A 22,487-nucleotide genomic window follows, 5' to 3' on the forward strand; every position below is an offset into this window, starting at 1 on the left:
CTCCCCACCCTATCTTGCCTCATTTTTCTCTCTCCCTTCCTTTCTCAGGCCGAGACCCCACAGTGTGGCCACCACGACATATCAAGCTATTTTCAGGGTCAGGCCTGGTACGTGGAGCTGAGCCTGCTGGCGTCCCCACTGGTTGTGGAGGATGAGGCTCCTCCGCAGACGGCACATGACCCTGCGGCTGGCCATGGTGGGCAGTGCCTTCATGCTTTTCCTCTTCATCCGGCAAAAGGACACAAGTAGCAGGAAGCAGACCACCGAGAAACCATGGCTGAAGTCTCTGGTGAACCAGAAGGATCACATGCTGGACATCATGCTAGGGGCTGTGAACAACCTTAGAGATTCAATGCCCAAGCTTCAGATCAGGGCTCCAGAGCCCCAGCAGGCTCCAGTCTCCAAAAATCAGTCCTGCCTGCCTGGCTTCTATACCCCAGCTGAGCTGAAGCCTTTCTGGGAACGGCCCCCACAGGACCCCAACAGCCCTGGGGCAGACGGAACCCCATTTAAGAAGAGTGAGTGGACCCCCCTGGAGATCCAGGAAAAGGAAGAGGGCTATAAGAAGCACTGCTTCAATGCCTTTGCCAGTGACCGGATCTCCCTGCACAGGGCCCTGGGGCCAGACACCCGACCCCCTGAGTAAGTAGCACTGAGTCCTGGGTGGAGGCCCAGGCTTTACCAGAGATTTGGAAGTTAGGGCTGCGGCCCCAGGCCATGTGCCAGGAATAAAGTTGAAGGGCATTTGAGAGTACAAGGAAGGATTTCCTATAAGCCCTCTTTTCTTTCACTGACCAGTTGTCCTTATCCCAGGAACTAAAGGAATATTATGGGCAGGTCAGAGACCTACAGAGACCTGAGAGAGAGAAACACAGTTATGAAGGTGACAGGATAGAGAAGAAGGAACTCAGGGTTTGGGACTAGTATTGGGGACAGAGGTACCTGGAAAGGACTGATAGCAGGCTGTGGTTTCAGTGGCCTTGCCCTCTGCTGAGGCCTGTCCCAGAGACTGTGGGAGAGCTGATGTTTCCTAACTACAGCCCTGGAGGTCTGGAATGTCCCCGCACCACCTGGTTTCCTCCAGTGAAGGCCACAAGACCATGAAGTCATTCCAGCCTTTATTTGAAACTGTTTATATTCTCAGTCTTGAAGATGAAATCAACACTTCCATCTTTGAACTGCTCCCACCTCATCTAATGTGGCCACAGCTGTGTTCACACTGTCTTCAAGTTAAAGATTCTGAGTCCCCACTCAGCCTTTGTCTTTTTCAATTTAGGAGTTACACCCTTGATGGGTGCTGTGGCCCACCCCTGTAATCCTAGTGACTCGGGAGGCTAAGGCAGGAGGATCCAAGTTTGAGGCCAGACTCAACAACTTAGCAAGACCTGTCTCAAAAAAAAAAAAAAAAAATACAAAGGGCTGGGGGTATAGTTCAGTGGTAGAGTGTTCCAGGGTTCAATCCCCAGTGACAACAATAACAAAAATGTTAAGACTCTTTCTGGCCTTTCTCATATGCAGCTCTTCATCCCCAAATTTAGGATCCTTTAGGGCTGTGAGCCTGCAATTCCTCAGACTTGGACCACAAGTATCATAACCTAGAACAAGGGTCACTTGGTGTTACTGCAAGCTTGCTGGCAAAGGAGGGCATTGTTTGAGGCACAGTGGAGGAAATTGGAGAATCTCTCTGGAGGGCTCATGAGCAATCTCTCTGAACAACAGAGGGGGACTAGAAGTGGTGTTAAACCATGGGATCACCGAGCTCCAGATTCTCACCCAAAGATGGAGTGTCTAGATGGCAGTGTGGCCAAATGCCACAGAATGGTTGTTGTAGTAGATGGGGATAGAGAAACGTTTGCAGGAAATTGACTGTGATAGTAGAATTGTATTATAGGATGTTAATAGGGAAATGGATTAGAGAGGAACTGTAAATTAAAAATGGAAGAACCTTTTTTTCTCACATTGAGTAAGAAAATTGTAGTCAATGTTCTCAAATGTCAAATTTGCCCTTTATCACTTACCCCTTGGGGACTTCTAGACTGGATTTCACTTTACACAATACACATACTACAGAGAAAGAGTAGGCCCTGGGAAGTCCTAGCCTGATAGTAGAGAACAGATGAAGGAAGGAGGAGGTGGGAAAGACTGAGCATCGCATCTGGAGCACTGAGCCAGCTCTGGAGACCAGGGGAGGTTGGAGTGTGTTGGCTAGGACCTGTGCAAAGCTCAGAGCACGTGATAGGAAATCAAGGAGCCAGCAGGGGATGTCAGCTAGCGGTTCAGAGGAACAAAGGATGGTTTAGGGGAGCTTTAGACCCAGCCCTTCCTACTCCTAGAATTTCCATGGACCTGGACAGCTGTTTCCATTCTCCCATCCTTCCAGGTGTGTGGACCAGAAATTCCCGCGCTGCCCCCCACTGCTCAGCACCAGTGTCATTATTGTGTTCCACAATGAGGCCTGGTCCACGCTGCTGAGAACGGTGTACAGCGTCTTATACACCAGCCCTGCCATCTTGCTGAAGGAGATCATACTGGTGGATGATGCCAGCACTGAGGGTGAGGCTTGAGGGGCCCTGAGGAGGGGCTGGGGTCCCAGGGGTACTCTGAGAAGGAGGACAGTTTCTCTCAAGGAATCAGGCCTGTTGCCTGGCATTGCACTCATCATAGACACCAGGAGCAGAAGACAGGTGGGGGGCAGGGAGACTACATTCGTAGAGCCTGAACGTTATTCCACTGGACCCCAAGAACTCCAAGAGCTTCGCAGCTTTGGCCTTCAGGACTCCCTGAGAGCTGCCAGGCTCAACCTCAACTCAGAAATGCTGGGCAAGGACAAGGCAGAGGGTAGACACAGGCCTTTCCCTATTGCCTGCCTGCTAGAACACTCTTCTGAAGTCTCCACCTCAGAAGCTCTTTTTGCTATGGTTGTTAATAGGTAAGTGAGGTTGCTCACTTACTTGCTCACTTCAATCACCTCCACAAACATTTACTGAGTGCTTGTGCCTGGCACTGACCCAGGCCCACGGGGTGTCTTGACAAACAAGACAGACCCTATCCTGAAAAGGCCAACTAACAGCCCTCACAGGTCAGATAGTGGTATGGCCATATGAACACATATGAAGGGGTGTGGACTTGGGAGTCCAACTCCATGAATTTAAATCCCAGCTCTGACTCTTCCTAGCTCTGTGAGCTTGGGCAAGCATTTTACCTCTCTGAACTTTGGTTTCCTTTTCTAAAAATGAGGACAATTGAATTCTTTATATGGTAGGTAAGGGGTCTGAGATAGGTGATAAATGAGATGATTCATGTGACACAGAGTAATTGACATCAAATAATCAATCACTCCCTAAGCAATGGTTTCATTTTATTCATTGTGTGGGGGCCATGTTCCATGGGAGTCTAGAGACAGAGGTGTTATTTCTGCCTTGCATGTCTGGGCCTGGTTCACAGGGGAGGCCAGATTGGAGATGGGCCTTAAAGAATGAATGTCTAGGAAAGAGGAATGGATAAAGGGCATTCCCAGGAGAGAGAACAACATAAACAGAATCCTAGAGAAATGAAATTGTTTGTTGGAGAGATCTAGTGTGGCTGAAGCTTGGGCTATGGTAGGAAATGAGTCCAAAAAGATGTTGAATTAACATTCATACCAGGATAAATGTATTTATTTAGGGAGAAATTAGTCATTGAAAGTGTTTAAGCTGGACAGTGACCTTGTTTCAGAAGGATGGCAGCTTTGGAGGAGGGTAATTGGCAAGAAGATAGGCAGATGACCCAGAGTCCAAAGAATGAGTTCTTAGAACCACTTGAAAGTGGGACGATGGTTCCAGACTAGTAAAGGGGCTGTAGGACTGATGCATAGACAGACTGGGAGTCTCCAGGTGCTTGTGCCTCCTCTCAGGTGGCCTGTGGTGGCTGGGGTTCTCCCAGACAAGCCTCCATATCCAAACTCCCATATTGAAGGCAGAAACTGACTCCACACCTGCAGCGTGTGTCCTGGACCACTCTAGTAGAGCAGTTGTCCCTCCTCACTTCCCCAGCCTCCTCCTGCCCTCTGGGTTGTGGGTGATGCTGAAAGAGGACTAGGGCTGTTAAAGGAGGGCCTGAGTATGAGCACTGTCGAACCCATTTCTTCGGGAGTTAACATTTGCCCAGGCAAGAAGACACTTGGCATCATTTACAAAGGTAAGTGTCAGGAATGTGGTCAGAGACTAGTGGACAAGGAATGTATAGATTTGGCTTTTGGAAAGGGAAGGGCAAAAGTTGGGCAGATATGGGAGGGTCTTGGGAGTGGTCTAAAAGGGCTCTTACTAGCAAATGGAATGGCTGTATGGAGCAGGAGCGAGTGTATCAGCTTCCTCTCATACCAGACTCTTTTGCACCCCTGCTCCCCCAGCCCTGTGCTACTCATCCCTCTGAAGCTTCAACCCCTGAGCCATAGGGTGGGAGATATGAACTGCATTCACAGGAGTTTCTGAGTTCATAAGTGCCCAGTTAAGCCACTCCTGTGACCAGGATGGACAAATGACAGAGTGCCAGATTGGCATAGGAAGCATCTAAAGGGCAGAACAGCCTGTGCCTCGTAGGGCAGAATTTGCAGTAGCTCCAGACACCTCTCCAAAACTTCTTTCTGCTCCTAGCAGCCGTCAGACACACATTCACATTCTCTCTGGTTGTTCCTACCTTGTTGCCCTGGACTTTTTCTTAAGGACAGTTCTAGCACCCCTAGCTCATCTTCCTGAAAAACCTAACTTGGACCTTATTCTTCTGTCAGCCTGCTCCAAGAATTCATTGAAAACTCTATTCCTCCACTGAGACTAGAGCACCATCGCCCTCAACAATGTGCAGCCCCCACAGATAATTTGTGAACTCTAAACAGTCCTAGCTATAGGAGAAAAGGGACAGCTCTCATTACACACACACAAAAAAGGGCTATGCCTTTGCTATAATCATGGCTACTTAAGAGGCTGAGGCAGGACAATCACAAGTTCAAGGCGAACCTGGGTAATTTAGGAAGAGCCTGATTCAAAATGAGAAATAAAGGCAAGGGGTTATTAATGATGGTGGAATGTGATGATCATTGTTATCCAAAGTACAGGTATGAAGATACGAATTGGTGTGAATATACTTTATATACAATCAGAGATATGAAAAATTGTGCTCTAGATGTGTACTAAGAATTGTAATGCATTCTGTTTTCATATATAAATAAACAATAAAAAAATAAATAAAAAAGAAAAAAATGGGAAATAAGAGGGTAGGGGATGTAGATCAGTGGTAGAGCACCCCTGGGTTCAATACCCAGTGCCACAAAAAATAAAAAAGTGTTAATGGTGTAGTTCAATGTTAAAGTGCTTTCCCAGCATGTACGAGGCCCTGTGTTCAATCCCCAATACCAGAAAATAAATAAGAAGTAAATAAGTAAAATAAAATAAACAACCCAACCTTGAGGGCTTTCAGACTCTAAAGATACTTTAAGCACTGTTGAGTGGGAAAAGGCAAAAGCAAAACAAAAGAAAAACCTCAGCTCCTTGGTCAGAGATCTGCAGTCCACAGTGGGGTAAAATTTCCTATGCATTTGACTATTCAATCAGATTAAACGGCTCTCATTACACACACACAAACAGGGGCTGTGCCTCGGCTGAAATGCAGTGTCCCAGCTCTCTGTCCCAGTCTAGGTGCCCAGCAGGAACCGTATGACCAGGAGTATTTGGGTATTTGATACTGAGATGGGTGGAGACCCAGTGCCAGTCAAAAATCAGGGCACAGATTTCACTCCTGAGTGACTGGGTCAGTGTCCAGGTCTCCTGGTCTGGCAAACACTACCAGCTTCTGAAAACTGGCCCCCAAGCCCATCAGTCAGCCATACCCTAAACAGTACACTCCATGTTCAAGGCCCTGTCCTGCCCCAGGGGGAGGCTGAGGAAGAGACAACCTAGACCTCCCTCCTGTGAGATTTACTGGGGGAATCAGATACATACCTAGGGCCCAGAAAGAGTGGAGAAATGAACACAAGCCTTAGAGGCTAGGAGTGAGGAGGTGGGGTAGGGAAGGTTGAGAGATGAGCAAGGACAGGATAGGAGAAAAGGGGCAGATCTCATTACACACACACAAAAAAGGGCTATGCCTTTGCTGAAATGCAGTGTCCCTGCTCTCTGTCCTATCTAGGTGCCCAGCAGGAACCCTATGAATGCACTGTAGGAAACCCCCCAAGATTCTCCCACTTCTGTATCCCTTGCTTGTCAGAACTGAAGTGAGTGGCCGTTTTAAGGCTTCCTGAACTCCTAAGAGTTGTCAGTGATATAATCAGAAATTGTTCAAAGGCTGTGACTGTAGTTGACTTACAACCTCCAGCGTCTGTTTTAACAAGTAAAGTTGCTTTATTACTTGCAGTTTGTCTCCATATTAACCCTATTTACATTCTTCTGTTTCTCCCCATAAAGAGATTCTGTCTCCATCCCCATTGGCATCCCAGCAATAATGTCTGCAAAACAGTCAGTCAGTGCAAAGTCCCTAAGGCTTGGCATGTTTATGGGACAGAAAGAAGGCCAAAGAAGCCGAGAGCAAGTGGGCAAGGAAGCAGAAAGAACACTGGTACAGTGAGCGAGCAGGAGTTAGAGGGTGTGAGTAGCTCAGTGGTAAAGCACTCGCCTGTGTGCATGAGGCCCTGGGGTCAATCCTCAGCACTGCAATTAAATTAAAAAGGGATGAGTGGGACTGAATCACAAGACCTTTATAAGCAGTGAGCAGTATGTCGTTGTGTGTGTGTGTGTGGGGGGAGTAAAACATAAGTAACAAAATTCACCATTTTCACCATTTTTAATGACAGAGTTCATTAATATGAAATATACTCACATTGTTGTGCAACCATCATGGCTGTTCATCTCCAGAATGGTTTCATGTGGCTGCCTGCCACTAAATCAATCAGGGTCACTCCAAGTGAATTTGAGCTGACATGAAATAATCACACAAAGTCAGAGAAATACCTTTTTCATTGGGTTCAGTGACTGTTCCTCAGCTGAGCTCCCACCAGGGGGCAAGGTAGGCAAGAAAGAGAGGGAGCACACCTCAAACCTGGGTTTTATTAATGGGGGGAGCTAATCTATGGAAGATTCTATCCAAAAAAGGGCAAAGGGTACGGTTGCAACAAACAGGTGGGTGTAATTCAACCCCATCGGGTGACGCTTACTCCTGGAGCTGCATCTTTCTTACCCCAGCGGAGGTAAAGTCCAATTGCATTGCAATGGGTACAATACCAGTTCAGTACCTCTTTACTCAGGACTTAAAGGTGTGTACACAGCTCCTGTCCAGAGTGGCTCCTGACAGTTTCATCTTCCCATATTGAAACTCTGTACCCGTTAAACCACAATTCCTCATCCTCCTTGCCCCCAGCCCTGGAAACCACCATTCTACCTTCTGCCTCTGTGAATTTGATGGATCTGGGTACCTCATATAGGTGGAATCATACAGCATCTGTTCTTTCATGACTATCTTCTTTAATGTAGTGATATATCTAAGACTCATCTATATCAGAACATCTGTCAGAATAATATTCTATCCTATGCATATACCACATTTTGCTTATCCATTGATCTGTTGATGATACTTGTGTTGCTTCTGCTTTTTTGTTGTTGTTGTTTGTTTGTTTCCTGGTATTAGAGATTGAACCCAGAGCCACTGTACCACTGAGCTACATCCCCAGCCCTTTTTATCTTCTGTTTTGAGTTAGGGTCCACCAAGTTGTTCAGGGCCTAAGCTGCTGAAGCTGGCTTTGAACTTGCGATCCTACACCACTGTGCCTGGCTGCTTTTGCCTTTCGACTGTTGTGAATAGTGCTGCTTAGAACATGGATGTACAAATATCAGAGTCCCTGTTTTGAATTCTTTTGGGTATATAACCAGAAATGGAATTGCTGGCTCATATGATATTCTATAGTTTTAAAAAGAAACCACCATAGAGTTTAGATTTGTTTTTAAGTGTACCTTAAACCATTATTGGTGAAATGATCTGATTTATAGTTTTAAAAGATAGCTTGGTTGCTCACTGTGACTGTGTTAAGAATAATCTGGAGAGAGTAGTGTAGAATTGAGGTGTCCAGAGACCGTTAAGACATTTGTGCTGGGGCAACGACGGGATGGAGAGAGAGAACTGGCAGAACCTGTTGATGGGCTGGCTGGTCATGGACAGTGAGAAAAGGGGAGAAGAATCCACATGACTCCAAGTTGGAGTAGCTGGAGAAATGCTGGTTCCCTGTGCTGACAGGGGGGAAACTGGGTAGGGAGGTGGGTTAAGATCTGAAGTTGTTTGGGAGACATACATTAGGTTTGCAGTTCTGTTAGATGTCCAAATGAAGAGGAGGACAAGGCCAGGAAGGAAGACTGGGGAATCTTCCACATATAGATGGTATTTATTCCAAACCATGGGGCTGCATGAGGCATGAGTGTTGAGGGCAACTGCAGTCTTGTGGATTCGAGCCTTGAGGAGTAAGCATGGTTGGAGTGATAGTGCTGAACCTAAATTAAAAGACTGTCATCTGAGAAACATGAGACAGCATAGATGGGCTTGCCTGTCTCCATTCTCAGTTTTGGTATTCTCTGTATGTTAGTAGGGTGGGACCATTGGAGAATTATCAGGGGGTCTTTCTTAGGGAACTGTCTCATTTCCCTAGAAGGGACAGAAGCCTTGGACTGGGAGCCTCTCAGGCTCAGAATCCCCAGGTTTAGCCTATCCACGTGAGACTGGAAGGAAATCGTGGGAGAACTTTGCAGAGCTCAGATCCCCCTGAGGATCACAGCTCAGTGCTTCTCAGTTACCACAAAACCCACTTCCTATGATGTTTTGACTCTGGGTTACCTCCACTACCATGAGCTTCCTGTGAGCAGAGTTAAACCAGTTCTCAGGGGGAATGTGAGCCATGCTGAGAAGGTGAGGCTCCTGCTTGGGGTTCCTCCCTCTTTTCTGTCAGAGCCAGCCCCTGGGCTTGTGGTTGGGTCATAAGGCTACAAAATCCCTGGTGGCAGGACCTGGTAGGTTTCTCCCTGCACAGGACAATATCTGGCACCTGGAAATGCATTATCAGATGTTCACTAAGAGATCACTGAACTGAAGCTGCCATGGGAGGCTAATTTTGACTCATAAGATCCTGATACCAGAGGGAAGAATTCTCATTCCTGGAGTAAGATACAGCTCCCCTTTTGATTGCCTAAAGGATTCCGTTCACAAGGAAGGCAGCACCATGTCAGGAATTGAAGAAAAGAGAAGAGTTGAAGTTCCAAATTATAGCCAGGCACAGTGGGGCACGCCTATAATCCCAGCCACTTGGGAGGATGCACAAGTAGGTTTGTAAGTTCAAGGCCAGGCTATGCAACTTCATTTGAACCTGTCTCAAATTTTTAAAAGAGTAAATGAAAAGGGTTGATATGTAGCTCAGTGGTAAAGCCTTAGTAGTGCCTCCCACCCAACACACACACAAAATCCAAATTATATTTTCTTTCCCCTGGGCTCTACCCTCCTTAGAAAAAGCAAAAAGGGGAGCTTGCTCTATCTCCTTCCCTGTTGGGGTTTCACACATGGGGAAGTGGTAAGGCCTCAGATAACTGCAAGAGGTTGCAGAGACCACCTTGAAGCCATGCATATTGTCCTGGCCAAGTGGCCTCACCTCAGACGCAGGCTGGTTAGGAACCCACAGCTGCCCTTTGCACTTGCTGTGATTCTGGGCTCATCACTCTTGAGTCTTTCATCTATTTTTTTTCATCTGTTAATATCAAGGGTAATACTCCCTGTTCCATAGAGCTGTTATTGAAAAGACTGAAGAAGGAAGTCAACATGAAAATACCCAGTTCAGTGAATGGCACATAGTAGGTACTCAAGTGTTCACTATAGTGTGCATGTGTGTATGTGTGCAGGATTAGTGGCAGTCTGCTAAATTGATTTCATGGGGTTTATAAAATTCAGAGCAGGGCCTGTGCACTGGGCTGATCTCAGGATCCAAAAGGAAAGGACACAGATTCGCCACAGCTGTTAACACTACACGAATCTCCATTCTGCACCACTGAGACTAGAACAGTGGCACAGGTATATGTGGAATATGTTTCAAGACAGATTCCTTCAGAATAGAGCTATTTTTAATGTGCTGAGGGTTTCAGGTGGAGTACCAGGATCATTAGGGAAGACCACTCGGAATGCTCCCCACCAGGAGAACAGCTAGTGTAAAGGCCAGTAAAGAAACAGAATACTCCCTCTCAAAAGGAGCTGGAGATCTCAATGAAGATGCCCCTCCTTTCAGAAAGCTTTTTTTTTTTTTTTTTTTTTTTTTTTGCTGCCTTCTAATTCAAATGTTTGGTCCTCTTGCAAGAATGGCCCAGCCTGCATTACCCCTAGTAGATCACTGACAGATCATGGGGCAATGTGTTCTTTAGGTCAAATATCATACAGTTGTGATCACTGTATACTTAGTCCCTAACACTGTGACTGGCCCATGGCAGATAACTGGTGTATAGTTGTTTTTTAAAGTGTATGTGTGTATCGAAAGAGAGAGAGAGAGAGAGAGAGAGATTGATTGATTGATTATAGGAATGGTGTCACATGCCTATAATTCCATATACTTTTTTTTTAGTTATACATGGGCACAATATCTTTTTTTTTCAATTATGCATTTTACTTTTTTTTGTTTTAGATATTTCTTTTAACTTTTATTATTGGTTGTTCAAAACATTACATAGTTCTTGACATATCACATTTCATACATTTGATTCAAGTGGGTTATGAACTCCCGTTTTTACCCCATATACAGACTGCATAATCACATCAATATCTTTATTTTGTTTATTTTTATGTGGTGCTGAGGATCGAACCCAGGGTCTCACACGTGCGAGGCAGGCGCTCTACCGCTGAGCCACAACCCCAGCCCTAATTCCAGATACTTAGGAGGCTGAGGAAGGATGATCACAAGTTCCAGGCCAGCCTGGGCAACTTAGCAAGACCCTGTCTCAGAAATAAAAAAGGCTAAGGGTGTAGCTCAGTAGTAGAGTGCTAACCTAGCATAAGTGAGGCCATAGGTTTGATCCTCAGCACCAAAAAAAAAAAAAAAAAAATGATGATGAAGAAGAAAGTATTAAGACTTCTTGCTGATGATCCAGCAGTTGATCCGACTGGCAAGCAGTCAACATCCGTGTTTGCTCTGTCAGTCAAACTTATTCCAAAGATCCTGGAAGACAGGGAATCATAGACACTGAGAAATGAGGGAGCACCCACCAGGTGTGAGGGGGAAGGAGGCGGAATCACAGCTCTGAAGGCAGTGGCAGGGACAGTAGAGAAACTGTGAGAGGCACTTGAGAGCCTTTGTCATTTCACAAAACACAACTCTGAGATGCTGTCATGGAATATGGAGAGGTGCCTCAGTAAACAGGCACCACAAAGCCCCAAGGAGACTTAGCTGCAGATGGGACTTCCTCCTTCCTCTGCCATCCTCCCTTGTCCCCCTTTTTCACCTCAGCCTTTTGTGGAGTGGCTCAATGCAGTGGGGGTGGCGGGTATTTGGCATTCAGGTGTGCTGGTGACCTCAGAGCACCTAGGCTTGGTGCCCACAGGGGATTAAGTTTGCAAAAAAAGCGGTGAACTGGCAACAGTGGCCTTGTCCCTTCCAGAGTACTTGAAGGAGAAGCTGGAGCAGTATGTGCAGCAGCTGCAGATCGTAAGGGTGGTGCGGCAGGAGGAGCGGAAGGGGCTGATCACTGCTCGGCTGCTGGGCGCCAGCGTGGCGCAGGGAGAGGTGCTCACGTTCCTGGATGCCCACTGTGAGTAGGAGATGCCTGCCTGGCACCCAGGAGGCCCACATTACCACCTGTCCCTCCCTCCTGGCAGAATGAAAAGCCGAGACCACCCTGTTGAACTTTTTCAGGAGTGAAGGAAGCTTGGGAGCCTCTTCTTCTTCTGCCCCTTACTTCCCCAATCCCAGGGATGATTAATTAGGAGGCACGAATAACTCTAAAACAATTGGTGACCCAAAATTGCTGAGAGTGTACTCTGGAGCCCTCGACGCTCTTCTTCCACCTTTCCCCGACCTATACTTTGTTCTGAACTCTGTGCCTCAAAGAGACCTCAAACTGGGAACAATTTGGGTGGGGCTTTCCTATGGAGCCATGTGGAGTCAGAAAGGCCTTCTTCTTGATAAAAGTCAAAACACTTTCCTGGTGTTTTGGAGGTCAACCAGCAGAATACCCGTTTATTAGCCAACTAGCATCCATCTTATATTTCACTATCATTCTTCTTTCCAATAATTTTCAGGGGAAAAAAAAGTATTGTGTAAGAGCTGTGAGATATATTAGAGAAAGCTCTAGACTTAGAGTCAGAAACTCTGGTTCCCATTCTAACTGTTCCACAAACAGCCTCGGTTTCTTCATTTGTAAAATGGGAATGAGAATACTAATCTTATTCACCTAACAAAATTATTACTCTGAAGGCCCAATGAAGTAATATATGCAGAAGTTCATTGAAAATGTCAAAAGGACCTGTCTCAGGGATGCAAGCCTGGGGTGGGGCTTGGTTCAACTGTGGGGAGGACCTTGACTGCTACCTCCTGGTCTGGCTCTGCAGGTGAGTGCTTCCATGGCTGGCTGGAGCCCTTGTTGGCTCGAATTGCTGAGGACAAGACAACAGTGGTGAGTCCAGACATTGTTACCATCGACTTGAATACTTTTGCATTCTTCAAGCCTGTCCAGCAGGGCAGAGCCCACAGCCGTGGCAACTTTGACTGGAGCCTGACCTTTGGCTGGGAGACTCTGCCTGACCATGAGAAGCAGAGGCGCAAGGATGAGACCTACCCCATCAAGTAAGGATCACAGCCTGATGAGCCCCCAACATGACTTCTGTGGCCACAGTCCCTCCCAACTCCAGGGACCTGTGCCATCCCACCTCAGCATTTATTAGGTGCTCTGTCAAGTACTTGACATTTTTATTTAATCCTCATTCTGTATGAGGTAGGTACTATGATAGCCCGTTTTATACTGAGGCTTCTAGTGATAAATAATTGACTTAGATCAGGCAGGTAGCAAATGGTAGCAAAGATATTCCTCCTCTGTCTACCGCATAGCCTTAACCATGGCACTATACGGCTGCACACCAAAACAGCTTGCTCTTATTCACACTGACTCTGCACCAGGCACTGGACTAAGGCTTCTACTTTATCTCATTGATTCTTTTTGACACTTAGGTCATAAATGATGCTGGAAGAACAGGTGAGAGATAGGTGGAGGTCAGAGTTGAATAGCCATTGTAATAAGTAGGGGTGGCGTGCATTCCTAAGTACTGGTCTCTTAAGAGATTGAGAACATATTTAAAGAAAATAAGTTTTCTGCAGTTTAAAGTTTGTTGCAATTTGTAGTTGCCCTGAATTTTTTTTTTAGTACTAGGGACCTAGGTGTATTCTACAACTGAGCTAAATCCACAGCCTTTAAAAATTTTTATTTTGAATTTTGAAACAGAGTCTCACTAAGTTGCATAGGCTGGTCTTGAACTTGCCACTCTCCTGCCTCAGCCTCCCAAGTTGTTAGGATTGCAGGCATGCACCACTGCACCCTGCTGCCCTGAACTTTTTCAGTAAAGGGCCAAATAGTAAAGATCACAGGTTTTACCAACCGCATGCAATCTTGCTTGTTTTTTTGTTTTTTTGGTTTTTTTTTTGGTACTGGGGATTGAACTCAGGGGCACTCAACCATTGAGCCAAATCCATAGCACCTTTTTAAATATTTTATTTAGAGATGGCATCTTGCTAAGTTGCTTAGGGCCTTGCTTAGTTACTGAGTCTGGCTTTGAACTCATGATCCTCCTGCCTCAGCCTCCTGAATCGCTGGGATTACAGGTGTGTGCCACTGTGCCCGGTGCAGAGAGGTTTGAAAGGAGGAGAGGCTTGGGGTTCCTCCCATTGCACATGCCCAGAATCCTGAGAAATGGTGACCAGAGTTTCAGTTGAGATAGCTCGGGTGCCCAGGGATACTGAACTGCCAACTGTCTGTCTGCATTAGAAACAAAGAGGGAAAAGAGAGGACAGGAGAGAGAAAAGGAATTGGAATTCCCTAGTGACCCTCCACTTTTTCCATAGATGTCTTCTGTTTGGCATGTACAGCAATAAATCCCACACCCAGACTGGGGCCAGACACATAGTAACACAGTCAGGGACAAGGCGCCTGGCTGCCACTCATCACTGACATCCCCAGCTCCAGCATCCAGGGACATACAACTGGAGAACAAAGCTCCAGTGTTTGAGGAATGAATTTGCTCCTTGGTTCCAATCCTCTGGTGGCAGTCATGGCATGCCCAAGGCACTTCACAGAGTGGCCCATGGCAGGACTTCTGTAGGACTTCCTCACAGAGGAGGTGAGAAATAAGGGGAGAGGCAGATGAGCCAGAAGGATCCCAGGGCTAAGAAATAGAGGGCATTTATTAGAGGTTGCTTGTTGGTTGTGAATCTATTGTGATATTCCCTGTGTAGGGCTTATCCTCACAGCTGATTTGTCAGTGACTTAGTCTAGGAGACCTTTTGGAGATGAGAGAGGCCACAGTGGGGGAGACTCTCAAGAGCAGGTTAGCTTCAAAGCCATCTGGAGTTCTAGGACTCTTTGAGCCTCTCTGGATGCTACTTATGCTGGCTTAGGACCCCTGGGAGAGGACAGAACCAGTGACAGGAAGCCAAGCTGAGCATTCGGGTTTCCCAACTGAAATTCCTCCCAGAAAGTGGCTGCAAAAGCCAACTTGAGGGAGATGAGTGCAACTACAGGGTAACACCAAGGTCAGGTGCCTGTGAAGTCACCTTGGTGGATCAGCCCACTGAACCTTGATTGGACCTCACTGTGATGAAGGCCCCTTGATAGGTTCTGGGGTTACACAAAAAGTTTCTGTTTCTTTCTGCTTGGCCTATCATATGCAGATACCCACGAAGGGCAGCAAAGAGCTATTCAAGCCAGCCTGGCTCAGGTGCAGAAGCCAACAGCCAAGGACTAAGTGCTTCTGCCTTCCATTATGCTTCTACTTCCCTTTGTCCACTCAGGTGCCCCGCCCTTAGCCTGGTGTTTAATTCTAGGAATGAGATGTTTTTGTCAATTTACCTAAGTTGGGTCTATGCCTCCTTGCCTTTGTCTGAATGCCAGAATCTTTTTATGGCCTCCTAGTTGCTCCTCATAGTCCAAACATGGTGCTTATCTCACACTTTCTTCTCATTGTTTCCAGGGGCACCTTTTATCAGTTTCCCCTGTTCAAGGTAACTGGCATCTTGAGTTTCTCAGGCAGCTTAGAACACCAGGGCGAGATTCCTGCTAGTACTGTGGCTTTATAGTCGCCAAAGGGCCAAAGACCCCAACATAGAATAGGGCCAGCCCAGATGATAATATGTGTTCATTCATTCACAGTTTGACTCCTGCCTATTTTCAAAAACAATTTCACACAACTTCCAAAAATTGAGTATTTACTTCATTCTAGAACATTGCTGCCCAAAAGTGAGCAATGAAGCTTCCTGCTGTGCTACTATACTGTGTACTCAGGGAATGGGATTGTCCTTGTCAGCTCTGGTCGCCCCTCATGTATAGCACACATGCTGGAGGCTGGTGTCTCATACATTCTTGGTTGAATGAATGAATGAGTGCCTTTCAGAGGAGAGTAATGATAATTACATCTGTCCTTGACCCAGAATTAGAAAGGAAAAAGGACAAAGTAAAAGTTAAGTGGACAGGTGACTTAGCAGAAGAGGGGCTACATGTCCCAGGAAGAAGAGGAGGTAGGCTATGGAGGCCTAGGAAGTGAGCTCACAAACAGCATTCCTCAACAGCCTCCTGCTCCTCCCCCTGCAGAAGATGCACATGCTTCTCCTTCTGTCTCTCCAGGTCCCCGACATTTGCTGGTGGCCTCTTCTCCATCTCCAAGTCCTACTTTGAACACATCGGTACCTATGATAATCAGATGGAGATCTGGGGAGGGGAGAACGTGGAAATGTCCTTGCGGGTGAGAGTGAAGAGGGCTTCGGGGGAAACTACAACATCCCAGGGGACAGCACAAGCAGCTGTCCTTTAGGCAGGGATGTCACATCTGGAACTGAACTTGAAAGGGTGGCTGTTTTCTGTCATGGTCTGCCCTTTCTCTGCTCCCCTCCCTGTCCATGGCAGAAGGGTTCTGGAAATCAGCGGGATGACTTGAAATAAATCACTAGGTAGAACTTCTAGGAGGGAAGGGGTAATAGAGGCAATAAGGACTAGACATGGGGGGACTGGGGATTCTAATTGGCTCTCCTTCCCATGTCAAAAGACACATCCCCTTAGGGTTTCTCTGTCTATGTTAAATAAACTCTTCATAACTGTAGGAGAAGACAAGAGACCCTGATTCTGGTAGATGCCAGAACTCTGAGGGATTTTAAGAATTAGGCAAATCAAGATTGGGGTAGGAAGAAAGGATTTTCTCTTTATGAAACCTATTCAAATCCCCATGCCAGTAAAAAGTAATAAGTAGATGAGCTCATTTTTTCTTCTTTCTTTCTTTCTTTCTTTCTTTCTTTCTTTCTTTCTTTCTTTCTTTCTTAGTTAAGGACATTTATTTCACATTCACACAGATGTAAATTTTCTATAAATAACGTGGAGCTGATATATTTACAATCATCCTCCACCCCCAGGCATCTTTCTCTCCTGGCACCTGACACCAGGAAATACTGCCTCAGACAGGCATTTACAGTGATCTTGGCCCTGTCCCGCCTCTCCCTGGTTCTTGGGTAGAGCAGCCTGTGGTTCCTGGGACTCTGTTTCCCCAACCACTCTTAGATGAGTTCATTTTTGAAGTCACCTCTTACAGTGGCACATAATAAACACATAATTGATATCTGCTATAATCTAACTATGATTGTACTACAGAAGCTAAAGAGAACAATAACATATCTCCACACATGAAACCCAAAAGAAGAGACCAGTGGAAGGGATGTTTTTGTCCAGCCCACTGGCATGGAGAAGGGTCACTGGCCAGTCATCGTAAATCCCAGGATTCTGATTCTAGGCTACTCAGTGAGTCTCTGACTCACTGTTCAGTCTCTCTCCTGAGAAACTGGTGTGCTAAGGAACCAGGTGACTACCCAGGCTACTTGGCAGTTGACAGTCCTTGCTGTTGACTAGTGCACTAATTCTCTGACTTGGGAGATCTTTAGTTTCCAGTAATACCTAGGTGAGCTGATAAAATCACATCTTCAGGACAAAAAGTGAAGTGATCAGAGTGAAGAGTAGGTGGGCAGCACAAAGTGAACCAACTATCCCTTCTCTAAAGTGGGCCATAGTGACCTCAGGATTCTGTAAATCACTATTTGCTTAAACGAGAATGAACCAATATCACAGAGCCTGGATTTGAATAGTCACAGCCTAGGAAGAAACTTGGTCAATGTCCCTTTTTCCAGGAAGAGAGGGAAACACTTAACTGAGTCCTTGGACCTAGAGTCTAGTGCCCTGGAAACTGAACATAGCTACCTGAGGGGAGATTATCCCCCACACCTCACTTCCTAAGACACGGTCCTGTCTCCTCTTGTGCCAGGTGTGGCAGTGTGGAGGCCAGCTGGAGATCATCCCCTGCTCTGTGGTAGGCCATGTGTTCCGTACCAAGAGTCCCCACACCTTCCCCAAGGGCACCAGTGTCATTGCTCGCAACCAAGTGCGCCTGGCTGAGGTCTGGCTGGATAACTACAAGAAGATTTTCTACAGGAGAAATCTGCAGGCAGCAAAGATGGCCCAAGAGGTGAGAGGAAGTGGTGCTCAGAGGTGTTAGGATGAAGTAAAGCACAGAATCCTAGACTCCAGTCAGGGACTGAATGGCAGGTGACTCCCCTCAGCCCGAAGAGCCCCTGAGATAGAGCCCAGGGAAGGCCATAGATCTTGAAGGCTAGAGGAGCCCTTGTTGTCCCTATCTGGAGAATTACAGCATTATTTAGGAGGGGAGGGGAGAGAAGAAATTTGGGGGAAAGAACTTCTTACAAGAGAATCACTCTGAGAAGCTTGGACTGGAAACCAGGAGGACTTACTGGGCAGTCAAAGGAAATGAGGAAGTGGTGGGTTTTTTTTGTTTTTGTTTTTGTTTTTTTTGTTTTTTTTGCAGGGGGGTGACCCCAAACCAAGGTAGGGAGTTTGAGATTGGATATGAGGCTGAACAACTAGCCCTAGCAGATCCTAAATGGGAATGCACAGGAGAGAAAGTGGCCTTGGGAGCAGCACGCTGTCTGAGCTGCTCAACCCAAACGGGAAGGTCAAGACTGTGGAACTGACCCTTAGGGGACTGGGTTGGTTGGCAGAAATCCTTTGGTGACATTTCGGAACGACTGCGGCTGCGGGAACAACTACATTGCCACAACTTCTCCTGGTTCCTTCACAACATCTACCCAGAGATGTTTGTTCCTGACCTGAATCCCATCTTCTATGGAGCTGTAAGTTTGAGAACCAAACTGCCTACCTATTATCACAGCAACCCCCTGAGAAGTTCAAGACCACCTACCCCACTATGAATGGCAAACAAGAATTGACCTTTACTACCACAATCTTTTATCCAGGAGGAGGATGGAGGGTCCACTTTGGGACTTCTAGATATAGGTAAAAACCTGATCAGAAGGAAGCAACCCATAAGTAGTGGTTCCCAAATGTCAGTGCACATCAGAATCACCAAGGAGATATGTTAAAACACAGATTGCTGGGCCCCATTCTAAGTTTCTGATTCTGAATGACTGGGATAGGATTTGAAAATCAGAAGCTGATAGTCTGGGCATTACATGCTTTGAGAACCACTGCTCATAAGAAACTTCTTCCAAGGAAGAAATCTTCCAAGGAACTTGATGTCGTAAGAGGTTATGCATCCTGTCCCACGGTGGATGTTCAGTCCTGCCTCTCCCTCACTTTGCTAGAACTCCTGGCATCTGGGTTAATGAGCAGAGAAGATGAGTAGAAGAGAAAGTTTTTTTCCAGTTGGGCTTCACAGCATAAAATTGGAAACTCCCAGTCACGCTACCCTGGTTCCCCTCTCTGTTTACCATCTTGCAGATCAAGAACCTCGGCATTGATCAGTGCCTGGATGTGGGTGAGAATAACCATGGGGGGAAGCCCCTCATCATGTATTCCTGCCATGGCCTCGGTGGCAATCAGGTAAACAGCCCACTCGTACCAGGCAGACCCAAGAGAAGCCAATCTCTGGGGCACTTCCTCTCCTCACGGTTCCCTTCCTCTACCCTAAATAGTCCTTTCCCAAGGACTGGAGTGGAGGTGGTCTGAAAGGCGGAGGAAGTACCATCTCTTTCTTGTCTCAGGGAGCTCAGTCTGAGGGGTAATGCATGATACAAACAGATAAGACCTGAAGTCTGGGGACAGAGGGCGCACTGGCAGCAGTGCTGGATGCTAGAGAAGGATGAGAGAGAGCACTGTAATCAGAGAAGCCTTGCTGGAAGGAAGCCAGCTGATATTTGCAGGAAAATGTGAAAATTTTTGAACATTTCCCTTTATCTACATTCAATTTTTATCTCCCCTGCCCAGAAACTACCACTCTGATCCTCTCACCCAGCAGGGACCCCCAAACAGTCACCTACTGACATCTCACAATTACCTGGCATCCTAGAAGTTTACCCCATGCCCCAGAATGCCCCAGCACTCCCTTGAGAAATAACTAGTATCCTCCCCATTCATTGTCTCTCTACTACCCTAAATGTACACCCGTTGGTAAATAAGAGGTACTTAAAATAGAGCTGAAGCAAGGAGAGAAGTGGCTCGGGACCTGAACAGGCTGTCAGCATGTGCAAATGAAGACAAAGCCATTCAAAAGCAGTTTCTTAAACTACTGACCTGTAAGATGATTTTAGGTGGCACACAGATGAGCATTTTTTATTCTAGTAATAATTTAATAGCAGAGATAGAACTATCCAACATATGATTTTACACATAGATGTTGCTTAAAATGAGGCTAAATTAGGTTAAATTTTACTTTTTTATTTACTTACTTTGGTACTAGGGACTGAACCCAGAAGTACTTTACCACTAAGCTACGTCCCCAGTCCTTTTTACTTTTTACTTCCGACAGGGATCTCACTAAGTTGCTCAGGTCCCTGCTAAGTTGCTGAGACTGGCCTCAAACTTGTGATCTTCTTGCCTCAGCCCTCTGAGTTGCTAGGATTACAGCCAAGTGCCACCATGCACAGTAAATTTTAATTAATTTAATTAATTAAATTTTAATTAATTTAATTTAATAAATAAATATACGTTCATTGTTATTCCAGTATAACCTATATTTGGTAAAAATCATGAAGGCAACAAGAATTACTAAGAGTCTTAGCATGGCCTGGTCCACTTGCTTTCCTTCCCAGCAGTCCACCTGTGGATGGTATCTTAGGGCATGTGGCTTTGGAAGGCAGTGGGCCACTCCCCACCTGCTCCTCAAAACTTCCTCTTGTCTTGACTTCCAGTACTTTGAGTACACAACCCAGAGGGACCTTCGCCACAATGTCGCAAAGCAGCTGTGTCTACATGCCAGCGCTAGAACACTGGGCCTTCGGAAATGTCAGTTCACTGGCAAAAATAGCCACGTGCCCAAGGATGAGGAATGGGAATTGACCCAGGTGAGTCAGTTGCCCAGAAATCTTGGAATCAAGAACTCAAGGCCACATCTGCCTGCTGCTTACTCTCTGTATCTTCTGCCTGAGATGCCATGAGGTTACCTGCTGAGTGTGGGCTTGATGACAGGCAGGGTTCTCAGGACTTGATCAATGTCGAGTGATGACTGGTTCTGGCTGATACAAACATAGGGTTGGCAATTATGGCCCATGGCCAGTTCTGCTGTGGCACAAGCATCTTTAGGTAGGCAGTGGCCCCATGCCTTTGGATGAGCCAGATGAAGCTCAACAAGTTTACAACTGACCCAAGACTCATCACAAGGAACTGGAAGGCTGGGATTCAGACCTAGGTTGTCTGGCTTGAAAGCACAGGCTCTTTCCATGGTGCCACACTGTTCCAGGATATGTAATGTAGCGTCCATATCGCTGAGCCCATTTTCAGCTCAGGAAAAAGGAGCCTAACCCGAGGCTGTAGGAAAGGGAGGAGTCAAAATAAAATCAAAGACAGGAAATGGGGGGCAGGCAGCAGTGACCTCAGGTCTTTGAGCCTGGACATCTAGGTTGGCAGGAGTCCCTTAGAGCATTTTTCTCTTTCTTTTTTTCCTTTTGTTTTCCTTTCCTTTTCTTTTCTCTCTCTCTTTCTTGACATTTAATTCTCAGAATTTAGTTTGCTACTTGATATTTCCTGCAAATATGGAGTAACCACACATCCTTGAAGTACTAACCCCTGACTTGTCTGAGCATTGTCCACAGGAAGCTCCTTCCTTCAGAGATCCAAAAGAAATCTCCTAACCTGGGTCAAGTGTTTTGATTTCAAATAGTCGCCCAGTTCCTCCTTACTGGTGCACACATGATGGCCCTTCTTCCTGGCCTGGGAAAAGTCTCTGCTTAGTAGTAGTGCTTTGAAGAAGAATACTTTGGCTTCAAAGTTACTTTCTGTCCACGTTGCCTGCGGGGAACTTGAACGTGTAGTAGCCACAAGATGCATTTCCTAAGAACCTGGCTTCTATATTGTTTTCTGCGAGAGTGGCCAGGGTTTGTTCAGCTGTCACTTGGAGGGGCTCCCCAGACTGCTACTTTGTCTGAGAGGGCAGCATCTAAACATCCTCATCTTCAGGCTTCTCTCTAATAGGATAAATTCCTAGTCTAGCTTCTAGTACAATAAGGTTTGTTTGTTTGTTTGTTTTATCAGCTTCTGTTATACAAGCTCCAGATTTACAATAGGAATTTCTGCTCCCATGTCTTCCAAATCTTGCCCAAGTAATATATTCTGTTCATCTTGTTCTTCATCAAAGGTCAGCTTTCTTCTTTGCTAGTCACTGGACTTAGCTCATGGTTTGAATATAGTTTGTTCTCTCTATATATCTGTTTTAGCAGAGCTTCCATGGGGTCAGTGGGTTGGAGATTAGCGGTGGCCATTGCAGACAACACACCCAACAGGCACCACTGGGACCCACTGCTTAAGAGTGTGGCCTAAAGGATCAGGCTGCAAGAACCCAGGCTACCTGCCTACACCCTCTGAAAGCATTTTTCTATTAGCCTCTGGTCTTGCTTTCCTTTATTTCAGCCACTCAAGCTAAAGCTGGGGCTGGGGAATTGGCCTCAGACAGGGAATCACAAATGCAGCTCATCAGAGTGTCTGCCTCCCAGGAGAGAAACTGCAAATGTCTTCTTTGTGCCTTGTTGGGTTCCTTTGCCTCCTTCAATTGTCCCCTATCTCACTGCCCCCCAGTAGCACTGTTAGAGGTCTGCCCCCAAGTTGATCCTTTGCTGTTCTGTCTTTTAGGATCACCTCATCAGGAACTCAGGATCTGGTACCTGCCTGACATCCCAGGACAAAAAACCAACTATGGCCCCCTGTGATCCCAGGGACACCCACCAGCTCTGGCTCTTTGTCTAG

The 22,487-nt window shown here is 46.4% G+C and overlaps 1 protein-coding gene and 1 pseudogene across 1 annotated transcript; one reads left to right on the forward strand and one right to left on the reverse strand.

The window, feature by feature from the left end:
• The first annotated feature begins 151 nt into the window (after positions 1-151).
• On the forward strand, positions 152-22,487 carry Galnt6 (polypeptide N-acetylgalactosaminyltransferase 6). The gene is made up of 10 exons (XM_026398810.2): positions 152-642; positions 2,381-2,553; positions 11,637-11,786; positions 12,586-12,820; positions 15,864-15,981; positions 17,542-17,742; positions 18,293-18,424; positions 19,032-19,133; positions 20,441-20,593; positions 22,374-22,487. Exons 1-10 carry the CDS (start codon positions 152-154, stop codon positions 22,485-22,487), a joined length of 1,869 nt encoding a protein of 622 aa, XP_026254595.1.
• Positions 21,354-22,115, reverse strand: LOC113189814 (large ribosomal subunit protein mL46 pseudogene; annotated as a pseudogene).

Source organism: Urocitellus parryii, chromosome 5 (genome assembly GCF_045843805.1).
Source record: "Urocitellus parryii isolate mUroPar1 chromosome 5, mUroPar1.hap1, whole genome shotgun sequence".
NCBI lineage: Eukaryota > Metazoa > Chordata > Mammalia > Rodentia > Sciuridae > Urocitellus > Urocitellus parryii.

Coding starts and splice junctions, on each gene's coding strand:
- Galnt6 (XM_026398810.2), top strand. CDS start 152: ATGAGGCTCCTCCGCAGACGGCACATGACCCTGCGGCTGGCCATGGTG. Junction 643..2,380: donor CCAGACACCCGACCCCCTGA/GTAAGTAGCACT, acceptor CCATCCTTCCAG/GTGTGTGGACCAGAAATTCC. Junction 15,982..17,541: donor ACGTGGAAATGTCCTTGCGG/GTGAGAGTGAAG, acceptor CTCTTGTGCCAG/GTGTGGCAGTGTGGAGGCCA.